At 35.4% G+C, this 24,102-nt stretch overlaps 3 protein-coding genes and 2 non-coding genes across 5 annotated transcripts; 2 read left to right on the forward strand and 3 right to left on the reverse strand.

Annotated features, from left to right (window-relative positions):
* Nucleotides 1-1,484: 1,484 nt before the first annotated feature.
* Nucleotides 1,485-4,910, reverse strand: LOC112035754 (voltage-dependent chloride channel 1, chloroplastic). The gene is made up of 4 exons (XM_024068589.2): nt 4,069-4,910; nt 3,459-3,626; nt 2,864-3,070; nt 1,485-1,912 (listed from the first exon to the last, which is right to left on the reverse strand). Exons 1-4 carry the CDS (start codon nt 4,789-4,791, stop codon nt 1,736-1,738), a joined length of 1,275 nt encoding a protein of 424 aa, XP_023924357.1. The 5' UTR covers nt 4,792-4,910; the 3' UTR covers nt 1,485-1,735.
* Nucleotides 4,911-6,377: 1,467 nt separating this feature from the next.
* Nucleotides 6,378-9,532, reverse strand: LOC112035745 (uncharacterized). The gene is made up of 2 exons (XM_024068580.2): nt 9,290-9,532; nt 6,378-6,683 (listed from the first exon to the last, which is right to left on the reverse strand). The coding sequence occupies exons 1-2, from the start codon at nt 9,404-9,406 to the stop codon at nt 6,618-6,620; spliced, it is 183 nt and encodes a 60-aa protein (XP_023924348.1). The 5' UTR covers nt 9,407-9,532; the 3' UTR covers nt 6,378-6,617.
* A 109-nt stretch (nt 9,533-9,641) lies between these two features.
* Nucleotides 9,642-9,713, reverse strand: TRNAC-GCA (transfer RNA cysteine (anticodon GCA)). Its single transcript has one exon. It is a non-coding gene; the product is annotated as a tRNA-Cys (tRNA).
* A 5,399-nt stretch (nt 9,714-15,112) lies between these two features.
* On the forward strand, nt 15,113-15,469 carry LOC136062021 (uncharacterized). Its single transcript, XM_065760590.1, has one exon. The coding sequence runs from the start codon at nt 15,113-15,115 to the stop codon at nt 15,467-15,469; it is 357 nt and encodes a 118-aa protein (XP_065616662.1).
* A 551-nt stretch (nt 15,470-16,020) lies between these two features.
* Nucleotides 16,021-17,500, forward strand: LOC112035801 (uncharacterized). The gene is made up of 2 exons (XR_010623860.1): nt 16,021-16,116; nt 16,878-17,500. It is a non-coding gene; the product is annotated as an uncharacterized LOC112035801 (transcript).
* The last annotated feature ends 6,602 nt before the right edge of the window (nt 17,501-24,102 follow it).

Genomic DNA, 24,102 nt, shown 5'->3' on the forward strand with positions numbered 1-24,102 from the left:
AACATGTTATTTATGAGTTTTTAATATTTTATGAACTTTTGTGCTATGTCTTTAAATGTTTTAAATCTTTTTATGAATTTATGTTGGTCAATGAGATGGCTTGACTATGGATTTCTAATGAAATTATTGATATATATTGGTATAGACTGATATCCAAGTATTTGATTTTAGTAGGTGAACCAAATGGAAAATTTTATTATATACTTGCTATTGCACATTTTGTATACATTCCATTTTAAAATTGTGTTTTTGATGTTGCAAAACACGATTTCAGTTAAGGCACACAATTTCATATTTTTAACTAAAATTGTATGACAATGTTCAGGTAATTGTATAAAAAGGAGTATAAGACTATCATTACTCTAAATCAAAACGGTCTCTAGCTTAGAATTCAAGACATTGACTACTACAACAGTAAAATCTAAAGTTGTTTATATATATTTTTTAAATTTTTGCCTTCATGGAAATTTTACCTGAGATTCCATCTTCCTACTGCTTATCTGGCTTTAACACCTCACTCTTTCCTTATTTATCCATTTTTTTAATTAAAAAAAAAAAAGGGTATCACAGTCCTCTAACCTCGGCTAGCTTTACATGTTGTCTTTCTTTGCATTTGTATGCAAAGTTCTGTAAAATGATAACGCAGAGATATGAACTAATTATTTTCGTACGAACATAAAATGTGCACCACAACCGCAATTGAATTTAATCCTAATAGAAACTTAACAAAAAAGACGAAGAAGGAATTTAATCCCAATAGACAGTAGTAATAGTTAATTGTGTTGACAAACTTTACCTGACTAAGAATGCTTGGTTTGAGGCTTGCCTCCCTAGTTCACACATTGCAAACATGATTAGAAATTGTCTCCATTTTAGGACACAAAATGACAACTTCAACTTGTATATATAAACATCATCAAAATACAAAGAGAAATTTAATTGACTAGAAAGGGATTTGGATGGCGATTTTGGTTCAAATGAATTTAATTGCAAGTGCGATGAATGATACAGTGGTTTGACGAGTTAGAGAGGTTTTGTCAATTTATAGAAGATTTTTGAAGGGTCAACGAAAGGATCATAGGTCTGTTGTAGAAGCTTTAGGAGGAATATGCTGGTGGGAAATTGGCAGCATTGAAGTTATGAAAAGGACTACAAGCGAATATCTTATAGCCAAGAGCCTTTGTCATAGCATTATACTTTTCTTTAATGAGAGTGATTGCAATGGTAGGATGCAAATGTATATTCTCCCAACTTGTTTTCAATTGGTCTAGTGGAAATCTCTTGAAGATGAGGTGATTGAGCTGTCATATCTCATTCTTTTGGTTAGGAAGAATAGGGTGATTTAGCCCTCTTACATCAACATCTTGTCCTTCATCAAGATAATAAGTAGAAAAGAAAACAAAAACTTTTTTTGATTAGTACCGTTAGTATATGTACTTTGACACTATCTGAGTCATCTAAAGAATCATTCAACATAGAAATGCAGAGCAGCCCAAATTGGTGATTTATTCTATCATCAAAACAAGTCTATTATATACATATGAAATAAGAGAACAAATTTCACGGGAGTAATTTTTTCATATCTACATACTTTGATGCTAAAGCTCAACTATAATGTGCGATTTATATGACAGATGATGCATGTAATTAGCCACCAGCACTGCAAATAGGGAAATATATGGGTACCATGCCTGGTAGCCTAAATTGTGAAAATAAAAATGAGCTTCCCATCAACCTAAGAAGTAGGACGACCATTTGGTGAGTGCTCCTTAGAGTGGCTTCTCATTTTTGCAGTCAATTGAGCTTGAATTATTTTGTCGGTTGCAATTGCTTCCTGAATATTGTTGTGAACCAGCTTGCAAAGTTCATCCAGTGCCAGCATTGGAAATGGCTCTTCAATAAGAACACCAACCTACAGAAATCAATTATCATCATATCAGAATTTGGAAACTGTATTTTGTTTGCAAAATATGCAACAGCTTGTGTAGCCACTTGGTAACACAAGGTAAATACATGCGACAGTTTCAACATTTTTAATTCATTTGTGAGAGAGAGAGAGAGAGAGCATGTTGCTGAACACTATACAACTTCAAGTTAACAAATTTTCAACCCCCCCACCGCCCCCCCCCCCCCCCCCCCCCAAAAAAAAAAAAGAAGACTTGCGTAACTGAAGACCAATTGCTAAAGATTTAAAAAAAAAAAAAAAAAATACATGTGCCTTGATGTAGACTCCCACTTTTATTTTTCCATTTGTCTTATTAATAGTCATATATGGGAATCCTTAGCATCCATTATTTCTAACTTCATAACTAGGAAGACTGAATTTAAAATAAAAAAAAAAAAAGGGGGGGGGGGGTGTTGTTGTTGGGGGAAGCCAATGGATAAAACATCAGACTCACGATAATTTGTTTCTCGTCCATGACTCCCAATCCTGACTAACATGAGCCTTCACTTCTCTTTTTCATTTTATACCAAAATTGAAATTCATTAATGGGTTTATTTTCTAAAGTGCCCTTGCCACATCAGTCATGTCAGGGATGAACGATTCAGTCATAAAACAATGGAATTTTCTATAATAATGAGAGTAGATAAACAGGGAACAAGCTTTTTTAGTGAGTAGAAAAACTGGTCAAAAAATCCGGATTTGGTCTTTATGTTCAAAATATTGGAAAGTGAATATCAAATGAGAATAACTGAATAAGGACAAAACCATTCCTTCTGGATCATTTTCAAATTTGAAACATGTTTGTTAATTGTATATTTCCTTAAAGTTCTATGATTCAAAGTAGTACCTATTGCTTTACTAGCACACATATACAAATACAATCACATGCATAATAAGGCAGACAGAAGCAATACATACTTCTTCTATGCAGAACAAAGAAGCAGCACTCATGAAAGTAGCGGGAATCACAATCCAATGGCAATCATCCCAGAGTATGATAGGAAGAGTGAGATGCCACAGGACTAGAAACCTTGAGGTCAAGCGAGTGTAGGACAGGGGGATGGGGATACCCAAAAGTTGTTCACAAACACCAATTCCTTCATGGAAACCAGAGATCTTTGACTCCTGCATTACATTTGGCAAACTACAACCTGAATAAAAAAAATTACACAATGCGCATAATTTTGGTAGTTTTGAGCATGTATTGGCATATAGAAACATTATAGTTTTAATGTAAATGTTTCTGGAAAGATTCAAGAATGTACAAACTGCATAAATGTTTCTACTTGATACCGGTGACTCTTGATTCTTCATATTCAGCAGAGTAAGAATAAAAAATCTGCCAATTTTACACCTGATTGTCCATAAATTTTTTTTTAATTTAATTCACACTACTGTGTAACCATTATCCAACCTCTTGGAATGGAATAAAATAACCAAAACAAAAAAACAAAACAGGAAAAAACCTGGGATCAGTTTTGGAAACTCTTAGATAGCCCAAGAAGGGAATTACCAGTGCATTTCTCCTTGATTCCTCCAACTTTAGCATCTGGAGGCTTTGAGAGATGAACTCAATGATGCAACGTGGCCGATGCTTTGAATTGAGTACTATTGCCAGATCATCTACTTCAAGCACATTTTGGAGCTCTTGCCTAACATCTAGGCCATAAATCAAATGACACTGCACTTAAAACTGTTCACATCAGTAAGTTTGTGTCACCAAGCTAAACCTGACCAAATCACATTCTCCAAATTACAGAAAGGAAAAAAAAAAAAAAAAAAAACTAAAAACATTGAACCTTTTCCCAGCATATCACATTACTCAGGAAAAAAGAAGAAGAAGGAGTCATCACTCATCACAAAACTCTTATTCTCCATTTTGTTGCACCAGTACATTACTTGCTTCAAAATTCAATTTAAAACATTAGTGAAGCTTATTAGGCTACCTACCAACCACTTCTCCTAGACATTTGCAAAAGCAAGAGTGTTGTGCACTGAGTTTAGACCTTCTAATTATTAAGTACAAATTCAAATACAATTACTTCTTTCCCTCACTGAGCTAAAACAGAAGCAAAATATCATACCAAAAATAGCAAATTAAACAGAGAATGTCTATCACTAACCTTAAGCGCAACCGGAAATGCCATAATGTACTGCAAAAGCGCCTTCTTGAGCGGCGCATTGACTGAATTCTCAACCCCAGAAATCACCTGCCTCGCCAAATCGTTCGTCCCAGCAATCACTTTCATCCACGCCTTCCTCCCCTCCTCGAACCTCGAGTACGAAGCCTCCGTCCTGAACACCAACAACAGAGCCAGCGCCGGTGCTGTCAACTGGTACGGCAACGTTGAGGCCCTCAACACTGGGAAAAAACCCGGCAACCAGTGCAGCGACACGGCAGAATTGTAGCCTGCAATCATGGCCGCAAAAGAAGTGAAGGTGATCACTGGAGGGACCAAAGATAGGATCACACGGGACGAGAGGCTCGACGAGACATGGCGCCAATGGCGAAGCGAGCTCCTATGTTGAATCCATTTCTCGTGGTCGTAGAGAGTTCGTTTCTTTCGCATTCCTCGCTCTTTTACGTGGTCGGCCCAGTCGGGTATTGCGTGGAGGATTGAGATAAGGAACTCAGTGTCAGAGGAGGAAGAAGAAGGAGGTGGGGAGTTTGAAGAGGAGTGGATTTTGAAAGAGAGGGTTTTGGGTTTGGAGTTGAAAATGGAGGGAAGGGTAGTTGTTGTTGTTGTTGTTGTTGGGTGTGGTTTGAGGAAAGTTTTGGGGGTGAAGTTGGAAGAGAGAGAGATATTGGAGATGGGTTTGATAGGGTTTGTGGTGGTTTGAGTCATTTGTGGGAGTTAGGGCTTTGAAAGAGAGGCAAAGAGAGAGCATGTTAGGGTTTCAGAGAGACTTAAAAAAGGCACAGACTGAGTGAGTGAGTGAGAGGGAAGAGAAGGGAGTAGATGGGTTAGTTGGAAACGGTTATTTTGTGATGGAGGTTTTTACACATGTTCAAATGTTTTTTTTTTGGATAAAAATATGTAGTCAACATAGGCATAAAACGACTGTCGTTTTTGTCTCTTGAAATTTATTAAAAATAAAAAAATAAAAAGCAAACAAGCAAGAAAAACTAGTGAACTTCAAGTGTGTCACATGGAGGAAAAAGAACACTCTCAAATAGGGGGTGCTCTCTCTCTCTCTCTCTCTCTCTCTCTCTTTGCAGTTATCATTGCAAGCATCGTTTCATGGTGAGCTTGCCCTTGTTTATTGTTTTTTTGAAGGAGTCATTATTTTTAGTGAAGAACGTAATGTCATTTACAACCTCAATGTATTCCAAATGCTTGAAAGCCCTACCAACCTGAAATGATTTAAAACAATTATTCTTTATTAATGGTGATCGATTGTGGTATCCATAGCGATTAGAAACATGTTACATGGGTCTCTCATTGCTCTGTGTGGAAATTTTTCTCTATGCTTTCGTCGGTCGTCATCCCTTCCCTTCCTCTCCTGATATTTAGCTTGGAAAGTAGGTTATTTGCGTTGTCTTTTTTGTATCTTATTGATAGCAACAAGTTTTTGTTTGGAAATCTTATTTTCTTTTCTCTGTAAATGAAGAAGAGTTCTTTATCATAGGGTTGTGGTTGTGTTGGCCACCTCTTTATGTTTTCTAGATTATTCTATATATACTCGTAAATATTTTCTTAACAATAATATTTCGATCGATTTCATTCAAAGATTATATATATATATATATATAACACCCTCAATTGATTGAATTCTCAATTTCTTCATGCGTGTCGTTAGATTCAATACAAGTGTGTTTAATTTGGGATAAATTCTGCCTTGTTAAGTTAAGAGGCTAATTATTTATTGTTTGCAATGTCAACCGATCCCTTAACAAGGACAAAAAATTAGATACCAAATACAATATGCATTGAACAAATTTATTGTTAGGACTCTCACACAATTAACCGTAGACCCCCACAAAAGCGAGAGCTTGCATTGGGCATGACCTTTTATATCCCTTCAATTAACTAGTGAAAAAAATGTCACATTGGATGAAATCTCCACAAAACAAGGTCACAAAGAGATATTAGAAGAAATTAACTAGATCAAAGTAGTAGTTCTTGCCACAACAGGATCAGTAAGAAGAGCCTTTGAAACCCCTCAGTACCACAACACAGACACAGAAAATTTTGTGGAATCAACTTGTGAAGACCATGCAAATGGGTCCATCTCCTGGTAGCATATCAGGGACTTATTATTTTTTTGAAGTTGCAACCCACAACCACAAGCACTAAAAACATATGAGATTTTGGCAGGGCTCAAGATCTTCACATGCTTTTCTTAGATTGAGCGTGAGCTATTTCCAGGTTCCATCCAAGCTAGCTTGGAGAACAGCATTTTTTTTTATATAATCAATAATACAAGTATATAACCATCCATCATGCAAAGTATTTGATTGCAGCAAGAGGCCCAACAATATAAAATTTCCAAAACAATAAAACATGTGTTAAAAAAACTAGGTCCCACATTACAACTTTCAAAAATTCAACACAGGTTGTAAAATCCTTACTCAAGTCCATGATATTCCTATACAAAGTGAACTGCCCATCAATTAAGGATTTTCCTTTGCACTGTTGGATCCCAGCTTCACCATTTGGTTCTCTTGAAGTTACTTCTTTGTTCCAAATATGAACTCTTTCACAGTGTTTTCTGCTGACACTATCGCCTTCTTAATCTGCCATTGCAAATTTGTGTCATCACAAACTCCAGAAGAATACCAATCTTTATCATAGTATGAGTATGATTTAGCCATGCTACAATTAAATAGATAAATCAATTTCTTGTCAACAATAAAAGCAAGCACATATATTATCTTTTATTAGCTGAAGGATTGCCTCAGCAATATGGCTATTACTCAACAATATGGAACACAGGGTTAACTTTCTGGTCTAGACTGTTGTACATGCTCTACTTACTATTTCATGAATATAGATTATGCATCGATCTAAATTTTTCAACTTGACATATAAAAATCCAAAACTAATCCATAGTTCTCTTACTTCTTACCCCTAATGCAGTAGTCAGGCTAAAAAAAAATCACCTTACAAAGAGTCCAGAAAAATTAAAAGTGTATAACCCAGAAGATTGGGTGTTTGTATTTGTGCAAGAATGCGCATGCACGCACACATACTTATTATTCTGGTCAAATTGAGGATAATTTTTTTTCCAGCTGAGTACCATTTCTTATCTGCCAGGATGAAACTTTGCAATGCATTCTCCACTGCATACAAGGAAGAAGAAAAAAAGAGGAGGGCGGGGGGGCAATTCTGCTTCTTCTTTTTTTGGGGGGTTTAAGTACTATGCTTCTTTTTCATATGCAAATAGTTTCTTTACAAAAAATTTTCTTTAGACAAACATGCTACAAACAATAACCATTTTGCCAATTCCCTGGTTTTCTCTCTAAATGTAAATCCTTCCACTGATTTGCGTCTTCATAGAACAGAAACTGCTAAATCTTATCCCAGAAAAGATGTTTTAACGTTAAATTCTAAAATTTTTAACCTTGAAGACATTAAAAGTTCATAGAGAGAGAAAGAGAGTGTCCTCTACTCCAAGACTATGTTTTACCTACTAAGAACAGGTCATATCTTTCATCCTATGCAGGATTGGTAATAGCATCAATCACACTTAAGCACACAAGCTTCTTCGAACCTAGGCACAACAAGAGTGCTTAATGAAGTAAAGCACAGATTTTTCAGATATGATGTATAATAAGTAATAACCTCTAACAGAAAGATCCATAAAAAAAATTAATAAACTCAATATAGTAATATATTTTTTCTGTAGGCTCAAACGGATAGTGCAAGTGCACAAAGTTTGTTAGTTCAAATTTTACACAGTACTTCAATTTCTTAAATTTTTTATATGGTAATTTGAAACAATTATCAATGGACTATATGACTTATCTAGTCATATAAGTTTAATCATAACATTTTATACAATTCTCATGCACTACATAAAAATACATAGCTGTGATAGCTATGATCAAAATAAAATATATGTTTCCATCAAAAGAAATATAAAAGGCAAAGACCAGAACAAGAAAATTACATAATCCTTTTTTGAGTCCTTTGATATGTAAGCAAAAAATTGTGTAGTACAACACCTTAGAAGTTCTGTTGGTATAAAAAATCAAATATCCACATAAACAAGATTAAAAAAGAAAAAGAAAAAGAAAAGAAGAAGTGCATATCCAAAATTTGTACTTCTTTAGAAAGCACCAGAAAGCGTGCTTTGTTATTCTTCAAATAGCATCAGAAAAGCATGCCCAAGGCATGTTTCAATAAAGGAGCATTAGTTCGGCCAAGGCCAAGTAAAATGCTTGGACCTTTGGGATTTGAGCTTTGAGCTTAGATGTTTAAGCAGAACACTAATACTCTATAGATCACCATGCTTCTTTCTACATTTACCTTGTATGATCCTCCCCTCACCTGGGTCTTCATTGGACATAGCCAAATCATTAGAATAACCTCCTACCACCTTACCCCTTATATGGACGCATCAATTCTAACTCCACACAAACTGTCTTTGCCACTTGTTCACCTTAGCACTCAGTTTCTCCTTTTCTGAAAAACCTAAGATTCTATACCACAAGGCATGGCTAACAATAATTGAAGCATTGCAGTCAAGTATTCTATAAAGGCCAGGTGCAGAACCCCCAATGTAAGCGTATTGCAATCAAAGTATTCATATTATGACGAGAATCAAGATGCCAATGAGGTCTAGCTAAAATAGCACCTCATTCCCTTGTATGGGCAAGGTAGCGGGTGAGATCAGAGGGTTCAAGATCCATCAGGTGCGTGTATAACTTAACAATAGACAAATTATGATAGAAATCAATATTATATTTTTATTGACTAAATTGAGCAGAGGGAAGATATCTTACTCAGCCAATATATACCAGATTTTGCAACAACCAATCAAAGAAAAATTAAAAGCAAAAACATTTGTAATTAAGTAAAGGAAATTAAGAAATGAATATGATATCAGATAAGAAAGCATTCAAGATATAACAAGATAAAGGAAATTAAAGAAAACCCACATCACAAGCTTCAAACTTTAACCATCCAAAAGCAATTGCTCCATCTGTATGCTAACATATTCTAGAATAGCATACGTCCAACAGCCCAAAAAACCCTTTTTTTTTTTTTTTTAATTTATAAAGTCTCCCATAAAGTTTCCATCTCTTTTTTCCTATAGATTCTTCACAACCAACTAGACCCTCAGACTAAAAACAATAAGGAAATAAGATAAATGATTTAAGGAGAGAAACACACATACAGGGTCGAGAGCATTGGGTTCGGAGCCATAGTCAGCAGTCAAAAGAAAATAGGAAGCAGTCACAGTGGCCACCATAGTTGTCCTTCTCACAAGCTTGTCTGTCTGTGGGTTCACCATGCTTTTTCAACTTCAACTTTGCACATTAAGGACTGAGAGAGAGAGAGAGAGAGAGAGAGAGAGGGTTTTAGATAAGAAGAAGATTTTGGAAGAAGCTGGGTTTTAATATCGGAAACGACCCTCGGATGTTTGTCAATATATCATTGGTCTCTCTGTGACTGTGAGGGACTGGTTTGTAAGTTTGTGACTTTAAAAAAATTGCACAGCGGTTAAACATGAAAAAAAATAATAATATAGGGCCCAACCGGGTTCGAACCGGTGACCTCTTGATCTGCAGTCAAATGCTCTACCACTGAGCTATGGACCCCTGCTTGTGATTATCATCTTCCCAAATTTTTTTTTATTAATTTGCTTCTAGCTAATTACCCCCCACCAGGACTAAATTACAAACTAAAGTTTGGAAGTGTTTAAATTTTATATTCTGAAGTTTCAAAATTTAGACAAAAGAAAGACTTAGTAAGTATTGACATATCTATAAATATGACAGATATAAAAAATAGTAAAAAATATAGCCTAATAGAGACAATTGATGAAAGAAATGACGTAAAGGCACTAAAAATAACTCTGACAAATAGTAAAGAAGATAGTCACACAGTGCAAAAGAAATTAGGAATTATAAAAGTAGAGAAAAAAAGTAGTCCTATATAAATAATGCAAGAAGAAGATGACATAGAAATACAAAAGGGTAATAATAAGAAAGATGGCCTAATAGTGGAAAGAACAACACGTATAGAGGACAAAGGAAAGAATCCTAGTACTATAGAAATAATGCAAAAGAAGAATCTAGACATAATTGATGAAGACAAAGAAAAATTAATGATAAGAAAATGCATAGTAAAAGAGATGTTAGAGAAAATTGAAAGACAAAATGATATCATTGTAAAGATAGAAATTAGATATAAAATAGATAATAAACAATGATAAATTAGATGATAAAGAAGAAAACAGCAAAATAGATATATTCAAAATAGGTTAAAATGAAATATGGAATATGAAAATAGAAACTAGTAAAATCTTACTTGAATAAAAACTTCTATCTTTGATAAAACTTGAAAACAAACTTTTGTCTTTGTTACAAGGTTACAAAATAAGACATAATAAAATTGTTAAACAAATTAGTAAATTAGATTTTGAAAAAGATATAATAAATAAATTAATGGAAATATTTAATGTTAATCAAAAAGAGATAGATCAAGTTAATAGAAAGAAAGAACTAAAATCAACCAAACCACTTAAAGTCAATAATAGAAAGAGAAAACAAAAAGACATAATAATGAAATTGGTAGACAACCTACCTACTCATTTAAAAGACAAAAAAGACTATTTACTAAAATTGAAAGATTCTATAGACATACCTATTGCTTGTATTAAGTGTAGAAAATATGGACATTATGTTCCAGAATGTGGAAAAGAAAAAAAAAGCTAAGAAAGAAAATGACAAGAAAAGAAAGACAAAAAAGAAACAAGATGGAGTAGATATAAAACCAGTAACTCTACAAGATTTAATGACAGAGGTAAAAATGGTAAAAAAAAGAAATTAAAGAGGATAATTCCACAGACATAAATGAATATAATATTGCTGAAATAATAAACTTGATAGGTTTTCCTACAACAGACATAATAATGACAGATCCCCCTTTAGAAAAAGACATTTCACATGATCAAGAAATTGATCATAGTAAACATAACATTCTGAGTTTAATTGAAAAAGTAGTTTTTCAAAAATGGCATACAAAAATCACTATAGTAATTAAGAAAAAGTTTTCTTTGACAGAAATTGCTTTAATAGACTCAGGTGCTGACATGAATTGTATACAAGAAGGACTTGTACGGCACTCTGTGCCCGAGCTCATTTGGGCTTGGGACTCTAATATAAAGATGTGGCCCATAAACCTGATTTCTTTCTACCCAAAAGCCCATCTCGAACCCACACAAGCTGTGGGCCCAACCTTACCACCACATTCTTGCTCGGCAAGGCTTTCCCGAGCAATGAAGAGAACGACGTTCAAACACACCGTCCCTTACATGTCCAGCAGTGCCTTAGGGAACGTCGCTGCGGAGAATATCTGCAGGAGTGGAAACCAATTTCCAAGGCCACTCTCATCACATTCCACTCCCACCTAACCACCCACTTATGATTAATGATATTGGACCTCTCATTGCACTAACCATGGAAGTAATCATAGCCTCTCCACTAACTTAGAGCTATAAATATGAGAAGCTGGGGAAAGAAAAATGTTGTTGAAAGGTTCGCAGGAAATAGTGAATAGAGAGAGAAGAGTGACAGAGAGAGAGAAAGAGATAGCTTCATCGAGTCTTTGTGCCGAGAACTCCCCCATAGTAGGAAATCCTAAACCCACTTTACAGATAAGTTGTGAGCCCGAGTGAGGTTAGGCCCAAAAGTCTCATTTCTGGAGTGCACAGGACTAATACCTTTAAAGCATTATGAAAAATCATTTGAAAGATTAACTCAAAGCTTATAATTAATTACAAAATACCCAATATTCACATATGTAACGATGTAATATGTTTTGAAATTGTTTTTGTTTTAATTAAAGACCTTTCTTCTAAAATTAATTTTGGAAATCCCTTTATGGCGTTACTTTATCCCTTCTTAACAACAAATGAAGAAATTAAAACTAATATTTTAGGAAAAGACATACTTTTTAGATTCATTTTACCACCTGTCCTAAAAGAAAACTATTCCCTCAATAAGGTCACTATCCTAAGAAAGAATCTGTAGAACAGAAAGATATTTGGCATCTTTAAAGAAAGAAATATCATTCGTTAACCAATTGACAGATAATGACATAAAGAAGTATAAACATAATATAGAGACAGAAATTTGTTCTAATCTCCCTCCTGCCTTTTGGCATAGGCACTGACATATAGTACAATCATCTTGTGAGAAAGATTGTAATGAAAGAACTATGCTTACAATTTCTTTTAGTCAATATGAAAGGATTGACAATTTGACAAATGTAACAAACAAAATTATAATAAATGACATACTTACACCCTTTATAGTATCTTCAAATACTCATATAATAGATGTTTTAATAAAAGAAGTCTTGACAGATTCCCCTTCACTAATAATTAAAGAAAACATTAATTGTGGTAATTTTTTGGACAAAGACAAATTTAGTTTACTAACAGGAAGAATTAATTATAATTCCTTGACAGGTTTTCCTATTATAGTGGTTGATTCCATTATTCTTTAAGTAGTAATATCTGTCTTTGATTAAAATCAACTTACAGACTGATTGAAACAATAATAATTTGTTAGACAAGATTAATAAAAAATTAGAATCTTTAGAAACTATGGAAAAATTCATAACAAACACTAAAGTAGAAAGGAAAAATGATAGTTTTTTGGATTTACTAGAAAGAATGAAAGCTTTAAATTCAGAGTTAGAAACAAAAAGAGAATTTGAACCTCATCATAGATCACCTTTAGCAAAAACCATGATAGATAATTGGCATAATAGACAAAAAAAAAATAACTTAGTAAGTACTGAGAGCATCTCCATCAAATTCATCAAATTTTTGTACTGTTTGGAGAATGAACAGTGACTTTTATCTTTTATTTACCCATTTTTTCAAATACACTTTCCAACAGATTTTCTATCCCATTCTCTATCTCATTTAAATATATTTCTTCATTCACTATTTCTTCTTTTTTTAACAACTACACATCTTCCAACATTTTTTTATTCAACACCTGATTATTATAATATATAAAAAAAAACATTTGAAAAATGAACAGTAGCCCATCAGACTTGATGAGCTACTGTTCATGAGTCAAAAAAAATTCCAAAAATAGAGAATCCATTGGAGACTTTTTTTATGGTGCCATTCTCCATTATAGAGATTTTTATGCATTTAGCTACACCATTGGAGATGCTCTGACATGTCTATAAACATGACAGATGTAAAAAATAGTAAAAAAGATAGCCTAATAGAGACAATTAATAAAAGAAATGACGTAAAAATACTAAAAATAACTCTGACAGATAGTAAACAAGATAATCACATAGTGCAAAAGAAGTCAGAAATGATAAAGATAGAGAAAGAAAGTAGTCCTATTGACATAATTTAAGAAGAAGATGACATAGAAAGACAAAAGAGTAATAATAAGAAAGATGACCTAATAATGGAAAGAACAATATGTATAGAAGACAAGGGAAAGAATCCTAGTGCTATAAAAATAACACAAAAGAAGAACCTAGGCATAATTGATGAAGACACAGAAAAAGGAATGATAAGAAAATGCATAGTAAAAGAGATGTTAGAGAAAATTAAATGACAAATTGATACCATTGTAAAGATAGAAGCTATACGTAAGAAATTAGATATAAAAGGAGGGATTCGGATCCTCTAGATTTCCTAGGGTACTCTACCAAATAGATTTCCTTAAATCTTAACCATTCTTTAATGATTTTTTTTTTTTTTTGAGAAAATCCATTCTTTAATGATTTAATGGTCTAGATTCTGCCATGTCAACATTCCACTAACAATAATTTTAATTGTTTCGTTTGCAACATTATTTTATTATTTTAAGTATATTTTTAGTGGAATGCTGACATGGCAAAATCTTAACCATTAAATCATTAAAGAGTGGTTAGGATTTAAGAAAATCTACTGGTAGAGTACTCTAGGAAATTTAGAGGATTTGAATCTTAAAAGGAGATATAGAAAGAGAAAGACAAAAGAGTACTCTAGTCAAACTAGTCAACAAAGGATGGACAAATAATAGTCCTAAGAAAAATGATAGTTTAAAGGCAAAAAAATTGATGAAAGACTAAAATGGTTAATTCTGCTAGACTATTATTTTGGGTATATATCATAGATCTTTTAATTGATTTTAGTCTATTATTCAAGATACATTTTTCATTGTTGGAAACATCACACATTTAAAAGATTTCCTTCCATTTAAATCCTTCAATTTTAAAATGTAAGACACGAGACATTTAAAATAGACAAATAGTCTTAATAGATTTATGTAAATCACACAAAATCAAATAAATGCCATGTGCCTTACATCATACTAAAAATTAGAAGAAATTGAATGATTTAAATGGAAGGGTATTTTATCCCACACCAAGCAATGTCATTAAGCTACAAAGCTTTTCCCTCTTAACTAATGTTCTAAAATTGGATTGTTTAAAAAACCATAAAATGAAAAAGGTTCTTGAAACGAGATAATATAGAGGTTGGATTGCTATGATGCAATAATTGATTTTATATTAAACATAATACAGATAAATAAATAAGGGAAAAAATAAATACATAAAGTTCCCTAATATTGAAGCTCCAAAATACACAAGTTAATTTAAGATCATTTAAAAAAAAAAAAAAAAAAAAAAACCCCCCCCCAAAAAAAAAAATCTCATGAGAAGCTGATCCTTTAACAGGAAGTCAGTTCATCATTCGTTGGCTTGTTGTCACCCTGAATTAATGTTGTTAGTGTAATGAGATGGATTTGCATCCATAATAAAGAGCCATTGGTCTTATTCATGGCTTAGAATTACTGATCATAGAGAATGAATATTGTGTCCTGAGTTTCTTAGGCAGCACCCTTTCTTGTGCCCATTCACTTCCAGCAATTATAGAATCTAAGATTCCTGATGACAGAACCTGGTCCTTGAGATGTTGCCTGTTGCTATTTATTAAGGTGGACAAGAAGAATGTAATTTATGTTGATTCATGAGATTTGCTTTGCAATTTGCAGAGATGAAGCTTCTGGTGGAACTACACAAGGAGTTCACAGCAGAAACAACTTCCCTGGGTAAGAATAAGAATGTGCCAGAAGGCCAAAACCAGGATGGTCAAAAACCACAAGAGCAGCCCAAGGATCTTAAACCAACAACAGAGCTGCCTCAACCAGATAGGATATTTTCAAAACCATCTGAGAAGCAGCGGGCTGAAGATGGTCGAAGTCAAGGGATACACATTGTTGGAGGATCAGCTTTTGGCTGGAACTTTGTCACTTATTCAGCCAAGGAACCGGCCTATTATGGAGAAACGAAAGAAACATTTCGATTGAGGAATCCAATAAAGTAATTCCTTTCACACGGTAGCTGGCTTAAGGAAAATAATGGGAGTCTGTGTGTGTGCGTGTGTACACTAATTTATTCAACATTGACAGCTGAAACTTTGCAGAACCTACCCCAATGGATGTAATAATTTTATTGTTGCATATTTTAGGTCACNAAAAAGCTCTAATCTTTGTATATATTCTTTTGTTTCCCCTATATTTTGTAATTAATCATCATCATTTTTCTGTAATTGCTTACATGGCTGCATTGACTAATGGTTGTGTAGTTATAGTGTTGTTAACTATTTCCATTTCCCCCATCACGTGCTCTAAAGTGACCTGTGTATTATTTCTTTTGTATTTTTCTCACATTCATTACAATAGATTGTGCATGGATGAATCAAGCCGTCAAGTGCTCCAGAGATTTTTCTCCCCCTTCCTTTCTTTCATTGTGGGATAACAAACACATGATCAAAGGAATTTAAGGTTCCTGACATTTCATCTGAGATATAGCCACTGTTGGCAACATGATAGTGCTTTGGAACTGCTTCATTTGTGTGATAGATTTTATCAATCATGATAGGTCTGATTTTTTTTTTTTTGATTATCATATTAAAGGTTCTCCGGACCCCTGACTTTCGGAAATGCAAGGCAGCTGATGAAATACGAGAACGTAAGCTTATCAAAACACTCTCTATGTTATTCACACAGGTGAACAGAATCATCCCTGTGTTGTGCAATTTGGTGACCTAAACATTAACTTCATGTAAAAAGGTTAATAAAGGCATCTTCCATTTTGTGTGCCAGTCTCAATCTTTTAGGCATCACATTTTCATCTTTTTTTCTGTAATTATAGTACTTTATCTTCTCTTATTCCAAATTAGTATCATCAAATTATTCTTTTAAATTATCTTTGCACAATAGATATGTAAATGAAAAGGTTTACTCATTTTGGCTTGGCTGAAGATCTTGAAATCTAAGCTGGTTTGGCTGATTCACATCTTTAGGATATCTCAAAAGCTTGCAACGTGGATTATCCCCTAACTTAACACCACAACCCCCCCCCCCCCCCCCCCCCCAAAAAAAAAAATCTCATGAGAAGCTGATCCTTTAACAGGAAGTCAGTTCATCATTCGTTGGCTTGTTGTCACCCTGAATTAATGTTGTTAGTGTAATGAGATGGATTTGCATCCATAATAAAGAGCCATTGGTCTTATTCATGGCTTAGAATTACTGATCATAGAGAATGAATATTGTGTCCTGAGTTTCTTAGGCAGCACCCTTTCTTGTGCCCATTCACTTCCAGCAATTATAGAATCTAAGATTCCTGATGACAGAACCTGGTCCTTGAGATGTTGCCTGTTGCTATTTATTAAGGTGGACAAGAAGAATGTAATTTATGTTGATTCATGAGATTTGCTTTGCAATTTGCAGAGATGAAGCTTCTGGTGGAACTACACAAGGAGTTCACAGCAGAAACAACTTCCCTGGGTAAGAATAAGAATGTGCCAGAAGGCCAAAACCAGGATGGTCAAAAACCACAAGAGCAGCCCAAGGATCTTAAACCAACAACAGAGCTGCCTCAACCAGATAGGATATTTTCAAAACCATCTGAGAAGCAGCGGGCTGAAGATGGTCGAAGTCAAGGGATACACATTGTTGGAGGATCAGCTTTTGGCTGGAACTTTGTCACTTATTCAGCCAAGGAACCGGCCTATTATGGAGAAACGAAAGAAACATTTCGATTGAGGAATCCAATAAAGTAATTCCTTTCACACGGTAGCTGGCTTAAGGAAAATAATGGGAGTCTGTGTGTGTGCGTGTGTACACTAATTTATTCAACATTGACAGCTGAAACTTTGCAGAACCTACCCCAATGGATGTAATAATTTTATTGTTGCATATTTTAGGATCAACTAAGTTGTCATAGGGATCGGCAGAAGTGATAGCTTAGTATTTCTTGTTGTCTGTCTGTTTCTGTAATATTCTTTCTAGGCACCCCTATTTCTTTGGTTGGTGTTCCTTAAGCGGCTTTGATGCATGGGCTGTTCTTTTAATGTTTTGTTTTATGCATATATTTGATAATTGGGGGATGAGATTTGAACCCTAAACGTTTTTTTTTAGACATCAAGAAGTGTCTTACAATTCACTTAATGATGAAATTAGATATTATTTATATCTTTTCGACTTCTTTTGAGATAATGACCATCACAAGCCACCGGGATTCATACCAGTGGTGTATGGCAAAACTTTGGGAAGACAAGATTGCTCGAGTTTTAAAAGTAGATGTGAAATCCTTAAAAAGATTGATTGCTTTAGAGTTTTAAAAGTAGAAATGAAATCTTTAAAAAGTTTTGAAACGATCCAATTTAGTCCTAAATCTTTCTTTAATTTAGAGTTCCATAAGTTTGTAAAATGATTTCTTTTTTTGGTTTGTTTTGGGGGGGGGGGGGGGCGCCGCAGAATACAAAAATCATACGATCAAGATCGAGACACTTAACACTGTTTTTGCATCCCCAACCAAAAAATAAAAAAAAAATTGTGGTCGGGGGGGGGTTGTGGTGTTAAGTTAGGGGATAATCCACGTTGCAAGCTTTTGAGATATCCTAAAGATGTGAATCAGCCAAACCAGCTTAGATTTCAAGATCTTCAGCCAAGCCAAAATGAGTAAACCTTTTCATTTACATATCTATTGTGCAAAGATAATTTAAAAGAATAATTTGATGATACTAATTTGGAATAAGAGAAGATAAAGTACTATAATTACAGAAAAAAAGATGAAAATGTGATGCCTAAAAGATTGAGACTGGCACACAAAATGGAAGATGCCTTTATTAACCTTTTTACATGAAGTTAATGTTTAGGTCACCAAATTGCACAAACACAGGGATGATTCTGTTCACCTGTGTGAATAACATAGAGAGTGTTTTGATAAGCTTACGTTCTCGTATTTCATCAGCTGCCTTGCATTTCCGAAAGTCAGGGGTCCGGAGAACCTTTAATATGATAATCAAAAAAAAAAAAATCAGACCTATCATGATTGATAAAATCTATCACACAAATGAAGCAGTTCCAAAGCACTATCATGTTGCCAACAGTGGCTATATCTCAGATGAAATGTCAGGAACCTTAAATTCCTTTGATCATGTGTTTGTTATCCCACAATGAAAGAAAGGAAGGGGGAGAAAAATCTCTGGAGCACTTGACGGCTTGATTCATCCATGCACAATCTATTGTAATGAATGTGAGAAAAATACAAAAGAAATAATACACAGGTCACTTTAGAGCACGGTGATGGGGGAAATGGAAATAGTTAACAACACTATAACTACACAACCATTAGTCAATGCAGCCATGTAAGCAATTACAGGAAATGATGATGATTAATTACAAAATATAGGGGAAAAAAGAGAATATATACAAAGATTAGAGCTTTTTCTTCAAGAGCAATGCCTAAAACCAAGATACATTACAAAACATCAAAGTTATCCACCCTACTGATTAGGGAAATTAATTTTTATACCGTATACACGATGGGGATTCTCTTACAATGCATAACCAAAAAGCATATAGACTGCATTTCAAAGTCAATGTACAATATAAACTGATAGATTCCTTGTAAGCCTTGGGAGAACTTTTATACACACTTTGTACTTAAGCAATTTCCTCTTATCAATAGAACTCTGATTACTCGTAAGCCTTAGGGGAACTTTTATACACACCATGTACTTAAGCAATTTCCTCTTATCAATAGAACTTCTGATTACTCATCAAAATAATATACATATGTCATATGTGGTTTAAAATTTGAGATAAAATTACCAATCTTTTTGCTGTTTCCAAATAGGCCTTAATCAATAATTAAGCATACTCTAGGGTACTAACTATACATCATTTCATTTTCCTGAAGGCTGCATCAGACGGTAATAACAAAATTTATGCCAATGAATATTATACCATACACACAATACAAGCCAAGCAACAGCAAAAGAAGGAAAATAAACTCTACTTCCTCAATCCTCATAGTGTTCCAGGGAAGACATCATAAGCAGTATCTCTCAGTCACAAAAAATAGATCTTGTTACTTCACGCTTCGTATATATCACCAGGGCATGCCTACTGCTAGTTTAGATTATAATTTCACAGCAACCAAAAAAAAAGTTCAAAAATTTCTGAGAATTTTACCAACTTTCAGCAATTTTTTAATTCATCAAAATTTGCCAACTCAAGGTTCTGCACACGATTAGAAAAGACACCTTACTGTGATTATAACAAGACTTTCCCATGTCATTCCTAACCTCAAATCCCATGTCAAGCAACTCCAAGCTATTCACCAAAAAATAAAATTAATATAACAAATAACAGTGCCCGGATTACCTTTTTTAAAAGCACATAATTTTAACATAAGAAATGTTAAATTTTGTCCCAATTCCCACAATCCCACCACTTACTCATAAGTACTAAAAAGACACAAAACATTACTAAAAGGAAGAACATGATCACATCATTATACATCAAGAAAAGAAACCCAGAAACGAAATTACTAGAAAACGTCAATACAATCACAAATCCTGTACCCAATTAGTGCCAATATGTACTTAAAAGAGAAAAAGGAAAAAAGAAACACCAACATGCATGAGACAAGAAACCCAGATATAAATCACACAACATCTTAAGAACTAACAGTAAATCTAAGTAAATTTGTAGCTTTGAGCAAGTGGGTATGAAGAATTTCACCTCGAGAAAATGAGGACGAAGATCTCTAAGAATAGAGCGCATCTTAAAGTAGTTGGAGTTCTGGAAATGAACACTAGTAGTAGTTTCTAGTGGTCTCTTCTTGGACTTGGGAGGAAGAGAAGGAGGAGGATTTGGAGGGGGACACTGGGCTGTGTTTGGGACTTGAGTCGGAGTTGGAGTTGGAATTGGAGTTGGAGTTGGTGTTGGTGTTGGTGTTGGTGTTGGTGTTGGCGTTGGAGTCGGTTTTGATGTTGATGTTGGAGTTGGAGTTGGTGCTGGTGCTTGAGTTGGAGTTGGTGTTGATGTTGGTGTTGGAGTTGCTGTTGGTGTTGGTGTTGGTGTGGTCTGAGATGCCACAGCTTCTTCCATTGTTGATGTCTTGTTTGAGTTTTGAGTTTTGAGTTCTGAGTTCTAGGTTGAGTTCAACTGTCGAAGTCGATCCCTAAGCCCAAATACAGGACAGGGGTGTTTGGCTCACACACTTTATTTCTTTGTAAGTTTGTAACGGACGTTACTTCAATTTTTTTAAAGATTTATTTATTTTATTTTATTTTTGGAGAATAATTTCTTTAAAGATTTTTAAAAAGTAAACAATTAAAAATATTGAGTTTTTTTTAGAACAGTTATAAATTAAATTCAGCTCATTTAAAAAAAAAAGGCAACAGCATTATGTTTGTGTTTAAGAATTAATATAGTTTGAGTGTTTAATTCGTAAATCTTAAAAGTTCAATTTTTATTTTTGAAATTAGGGCTAAATTGTCTTATTTTGAAAATTCAAAATTTAATTTATTACTTTTAAAATAATAAAGTTTGCTTTGTATTTCCTAAATTATAAAGCTTAGAATATAATTTTTTTCCTCCTTTCCGATGAAATAAGCTAATTATATTATATATATATATATATATATATAACCCTTGTCTCCTATCAGAGATGAGAAAAGAGTTTGTGTATTAAAAGTTGGTGTTGTAGAACAAGAGTTAATCATTTTTGGATATACATCATTTGTAAGTCTTTAGAACATGTGTTCACTAAGTTACAATGTATTTTATTTTTTTAATTAAAATTTTCCTTGAAAAGATAATACTATTTGTGTTGTTGTTTAAACTTATATTTACTTTTTTTTGGGGGGGGGGGTGTATTTTGAATTTAAAACCATTTGAAATTATGTTTATACAACTAACTGTTTAAATCAATTTAATAAATAAATAAATAAACCTGTTAAATTCATAGGAAACTTAATATATTGCATTAGAGTATATATTTGTACCTAGATTTATATCCTAATATGCACTTTATGTTCTGTAGGGACTCAGTTTGGGTTGACCCTGAGTATGAATGGGTTTTCAGCCCATCAAGCCCAAACAATCAATTTATAGAGAGTGGGTTAAAGGTTTAGGCGCTGGCCGTCGTTCATCAAGCATGAACTTTATTTATAAAAAGATACTTAGGGTTTCTATACAACTGGGAGGATGCTCCTCGGCCATGGCCGAGGAAGCCTTCTTTCTTCTTCTCCCCCCTTCTTTTTTACTTTACTTGCTTTCTTTATATAGTCTTCATCTTCCTATCTCCTTATTCCATCTGTTGATCATTCATTTGCCTTCTTCTGGCCGTCCGTCCATCAGAGGCCTTATCAGTACTCGAGTGGTTCACTCTGATCAACGTTGCCCTGCTAAGGGGTTATATCCCCATTAATGCGGCCAGGGGGTTAGGTGAATGCATTAAATGCGAGGGTGACAACTTGCTCTGGCTTGTCTCCGAAAATCACCCTTGTCAGGCCGAGGATGAGGAGGTCCTCGGCGTGGATTGGAAAGAGAGGCTTTCCAATTTAGCCTTGAATAGTCAGTGTTCCTTGGCATGGGCCTTGGGCCTGCTACCCGATGGGCCGAGGCTATCAGGCCACGGGCCCCACAGTTTTAAATTCAAAACCCTGCTGCACGTTCCTCGGGCGGGAGGAGGGTTTTGACACCTGTGGGCTCTCTAGATGAGTCGCCTCACTTCGGTTCGTGTTGATGCTGGCGGCTTTTTGACTGCCCGATGCGCGTTTGTAGCGTTTCAAGACTTAATGGGTGCCCACATTAAATTCTGGCGGCACCACGTTTCCCACTTTCAACGGCATGATCTTTTGCCTTTATGAGCAAGCGGTTACATTTGGGGAACTTAAGGGGGAGTATAAATACCTGTTTGAATCGCCTGGTTTCATCATTTTCGCGCTTACAATTATTGACGCATATGATTTGAATCTGGTTGGACTTGTACACTATCTGAAGAGTATCGTCATACTTCTGTAAGTCTTCTTTTTCTAGCGGCCCCGAATTTCCTTGATTTTACTCCTTCTTTTCTTCTTTTAGAACTTTTAGTTGTCTTTGGGGAATGGGTAAGTTTAAGAAGTTGGTCGAGTCCGACGAGATGATGAACAAATTCATTGTCGACTATGGAATACCCAATAATGTGAGTTTGAAGTACTGTGAAGAAGGGAGTGGTACCTTAAGAGGAGAGAGGGTGAAGTTGTGATCCCAATATTCGCTTTTGTAGAGGGAGGGATGAGAATCCCTATGAGGCCGGTGACCCTCAATTATCTTAGGCATTTCCGCCTGTCTCCTACCCAGTGTGCCGCGAATGTGTTTAGGATATTAGGGTGCGTAGATATCTTGAATGAGAAAATGGGGCTGAGACTAACTCACCATGATGTGAACTGGTGCTATAACCTTCATCACCTGAGGGGTAAGACGTATTATATGAAGACAAGGGACGATAGGATTCGTCTCATCCAGTGTCTTCCTGATTCCAACAGGGGTTGACTCAAGATTTTCTTATAGTGTCAGGAGAGTGGCACAACGGTTTTCATTGCCCAACAGTAGAGGGGAGCCAGGTAGGACATCCAAAGTAGGAGATAATTTAGGTTTCAGTATTCTCCAGTTTTATAACTGTATATTCGATTTGGTTGACTAACCATAAGAGTTTCACTTTTCTTGCCACAGATCCGCACGCCTTTGCACGTCATTTCCATCTGGTTAACAAAGCGGATTTGGAGACCGTTCTTAGGTCGGACCTTTTCCTAAACGAAACGATAACCAGGTCCGAGCTGCTCATCACATCCTCGGATGCGACCCAGCTCAGAAATCATTCCCAGTCCCGAAGCACGTAATTAGAGCTCGTGACCCTCGGCTTACGCAGATCACCGTGTGGAAGACGGTTTTGCATTTACTGAGGGGTCTTATATACCCGAAGGCATTCCGCTAGCAGGTCCTCCTCATCCCAGCAAGTAACGGTGGCCGAGAAAGGACTATCTAAGAAGGCAAGGAGGTGGTTGAACTGAGTTCCTCCGAGGACGAATATAGTGTGTTTGACCTAGCTGATCAGTCCGAGGATCCCCTGGTGATCTTGGAGACCCTCATTTGTCCGAAACCGATCTCCAGTCCTTAAGAGTTGGTACTCAAGCTGAGATGGGTCTAAAAAGAAAGCCCCAAACCAATCTTCTTGACTTACTCGAAGGCGGTTCAAAGAAGGGTGGACCAGAAGAGTCGCAGCCCAGCCTCCAGCACCTCCGCCCCAGATTCTAACTGTGCAAACTAGGTCGTCTTCTGCTCCCACAGTAACGGACCCTCCTACCGAGTCTCATGACCGAAAAGGAAAAGACTTTCCAAGGGTAAGGAGCCAATGGATGGGAGCAAATCCCATTCCCCGCCCGAGGAGGGTAGGTTTCGCAGGCCTCCGAAGCAACTGAAACTCGGTGACCAGCGGAAGGGTAAGAAGGCCACCCAGCAGTCCGAGGCTCAAGCCTGGCTGCCCGCTGCCATGCTCCATGATCAGCCCCTGATGGATAACGCTTCGATGCGAGAATCCCAAGGAAACGAGGGGGCTCTCGTACCGAGGCCCTGGAGAAGTCTCTCTTCTTCCCGCTGACATGGCCGAGTTAGAAAA

This window comes from Quercus suber, unplaced genomic scaffold (genome assembly GCF_002906115.3).
Source record: "Quercus suber isolate HL8 unplaced genomic scaffold, Cork oak 2.0 scaffold_373, whole genome shotgun sequence".
Lineage (NCBI taxonomy): Eukaryota > Viridiplantae > Streptophyta > Magnoliopsida > Fagales > Fagaceae > Quercus > Quercus suber.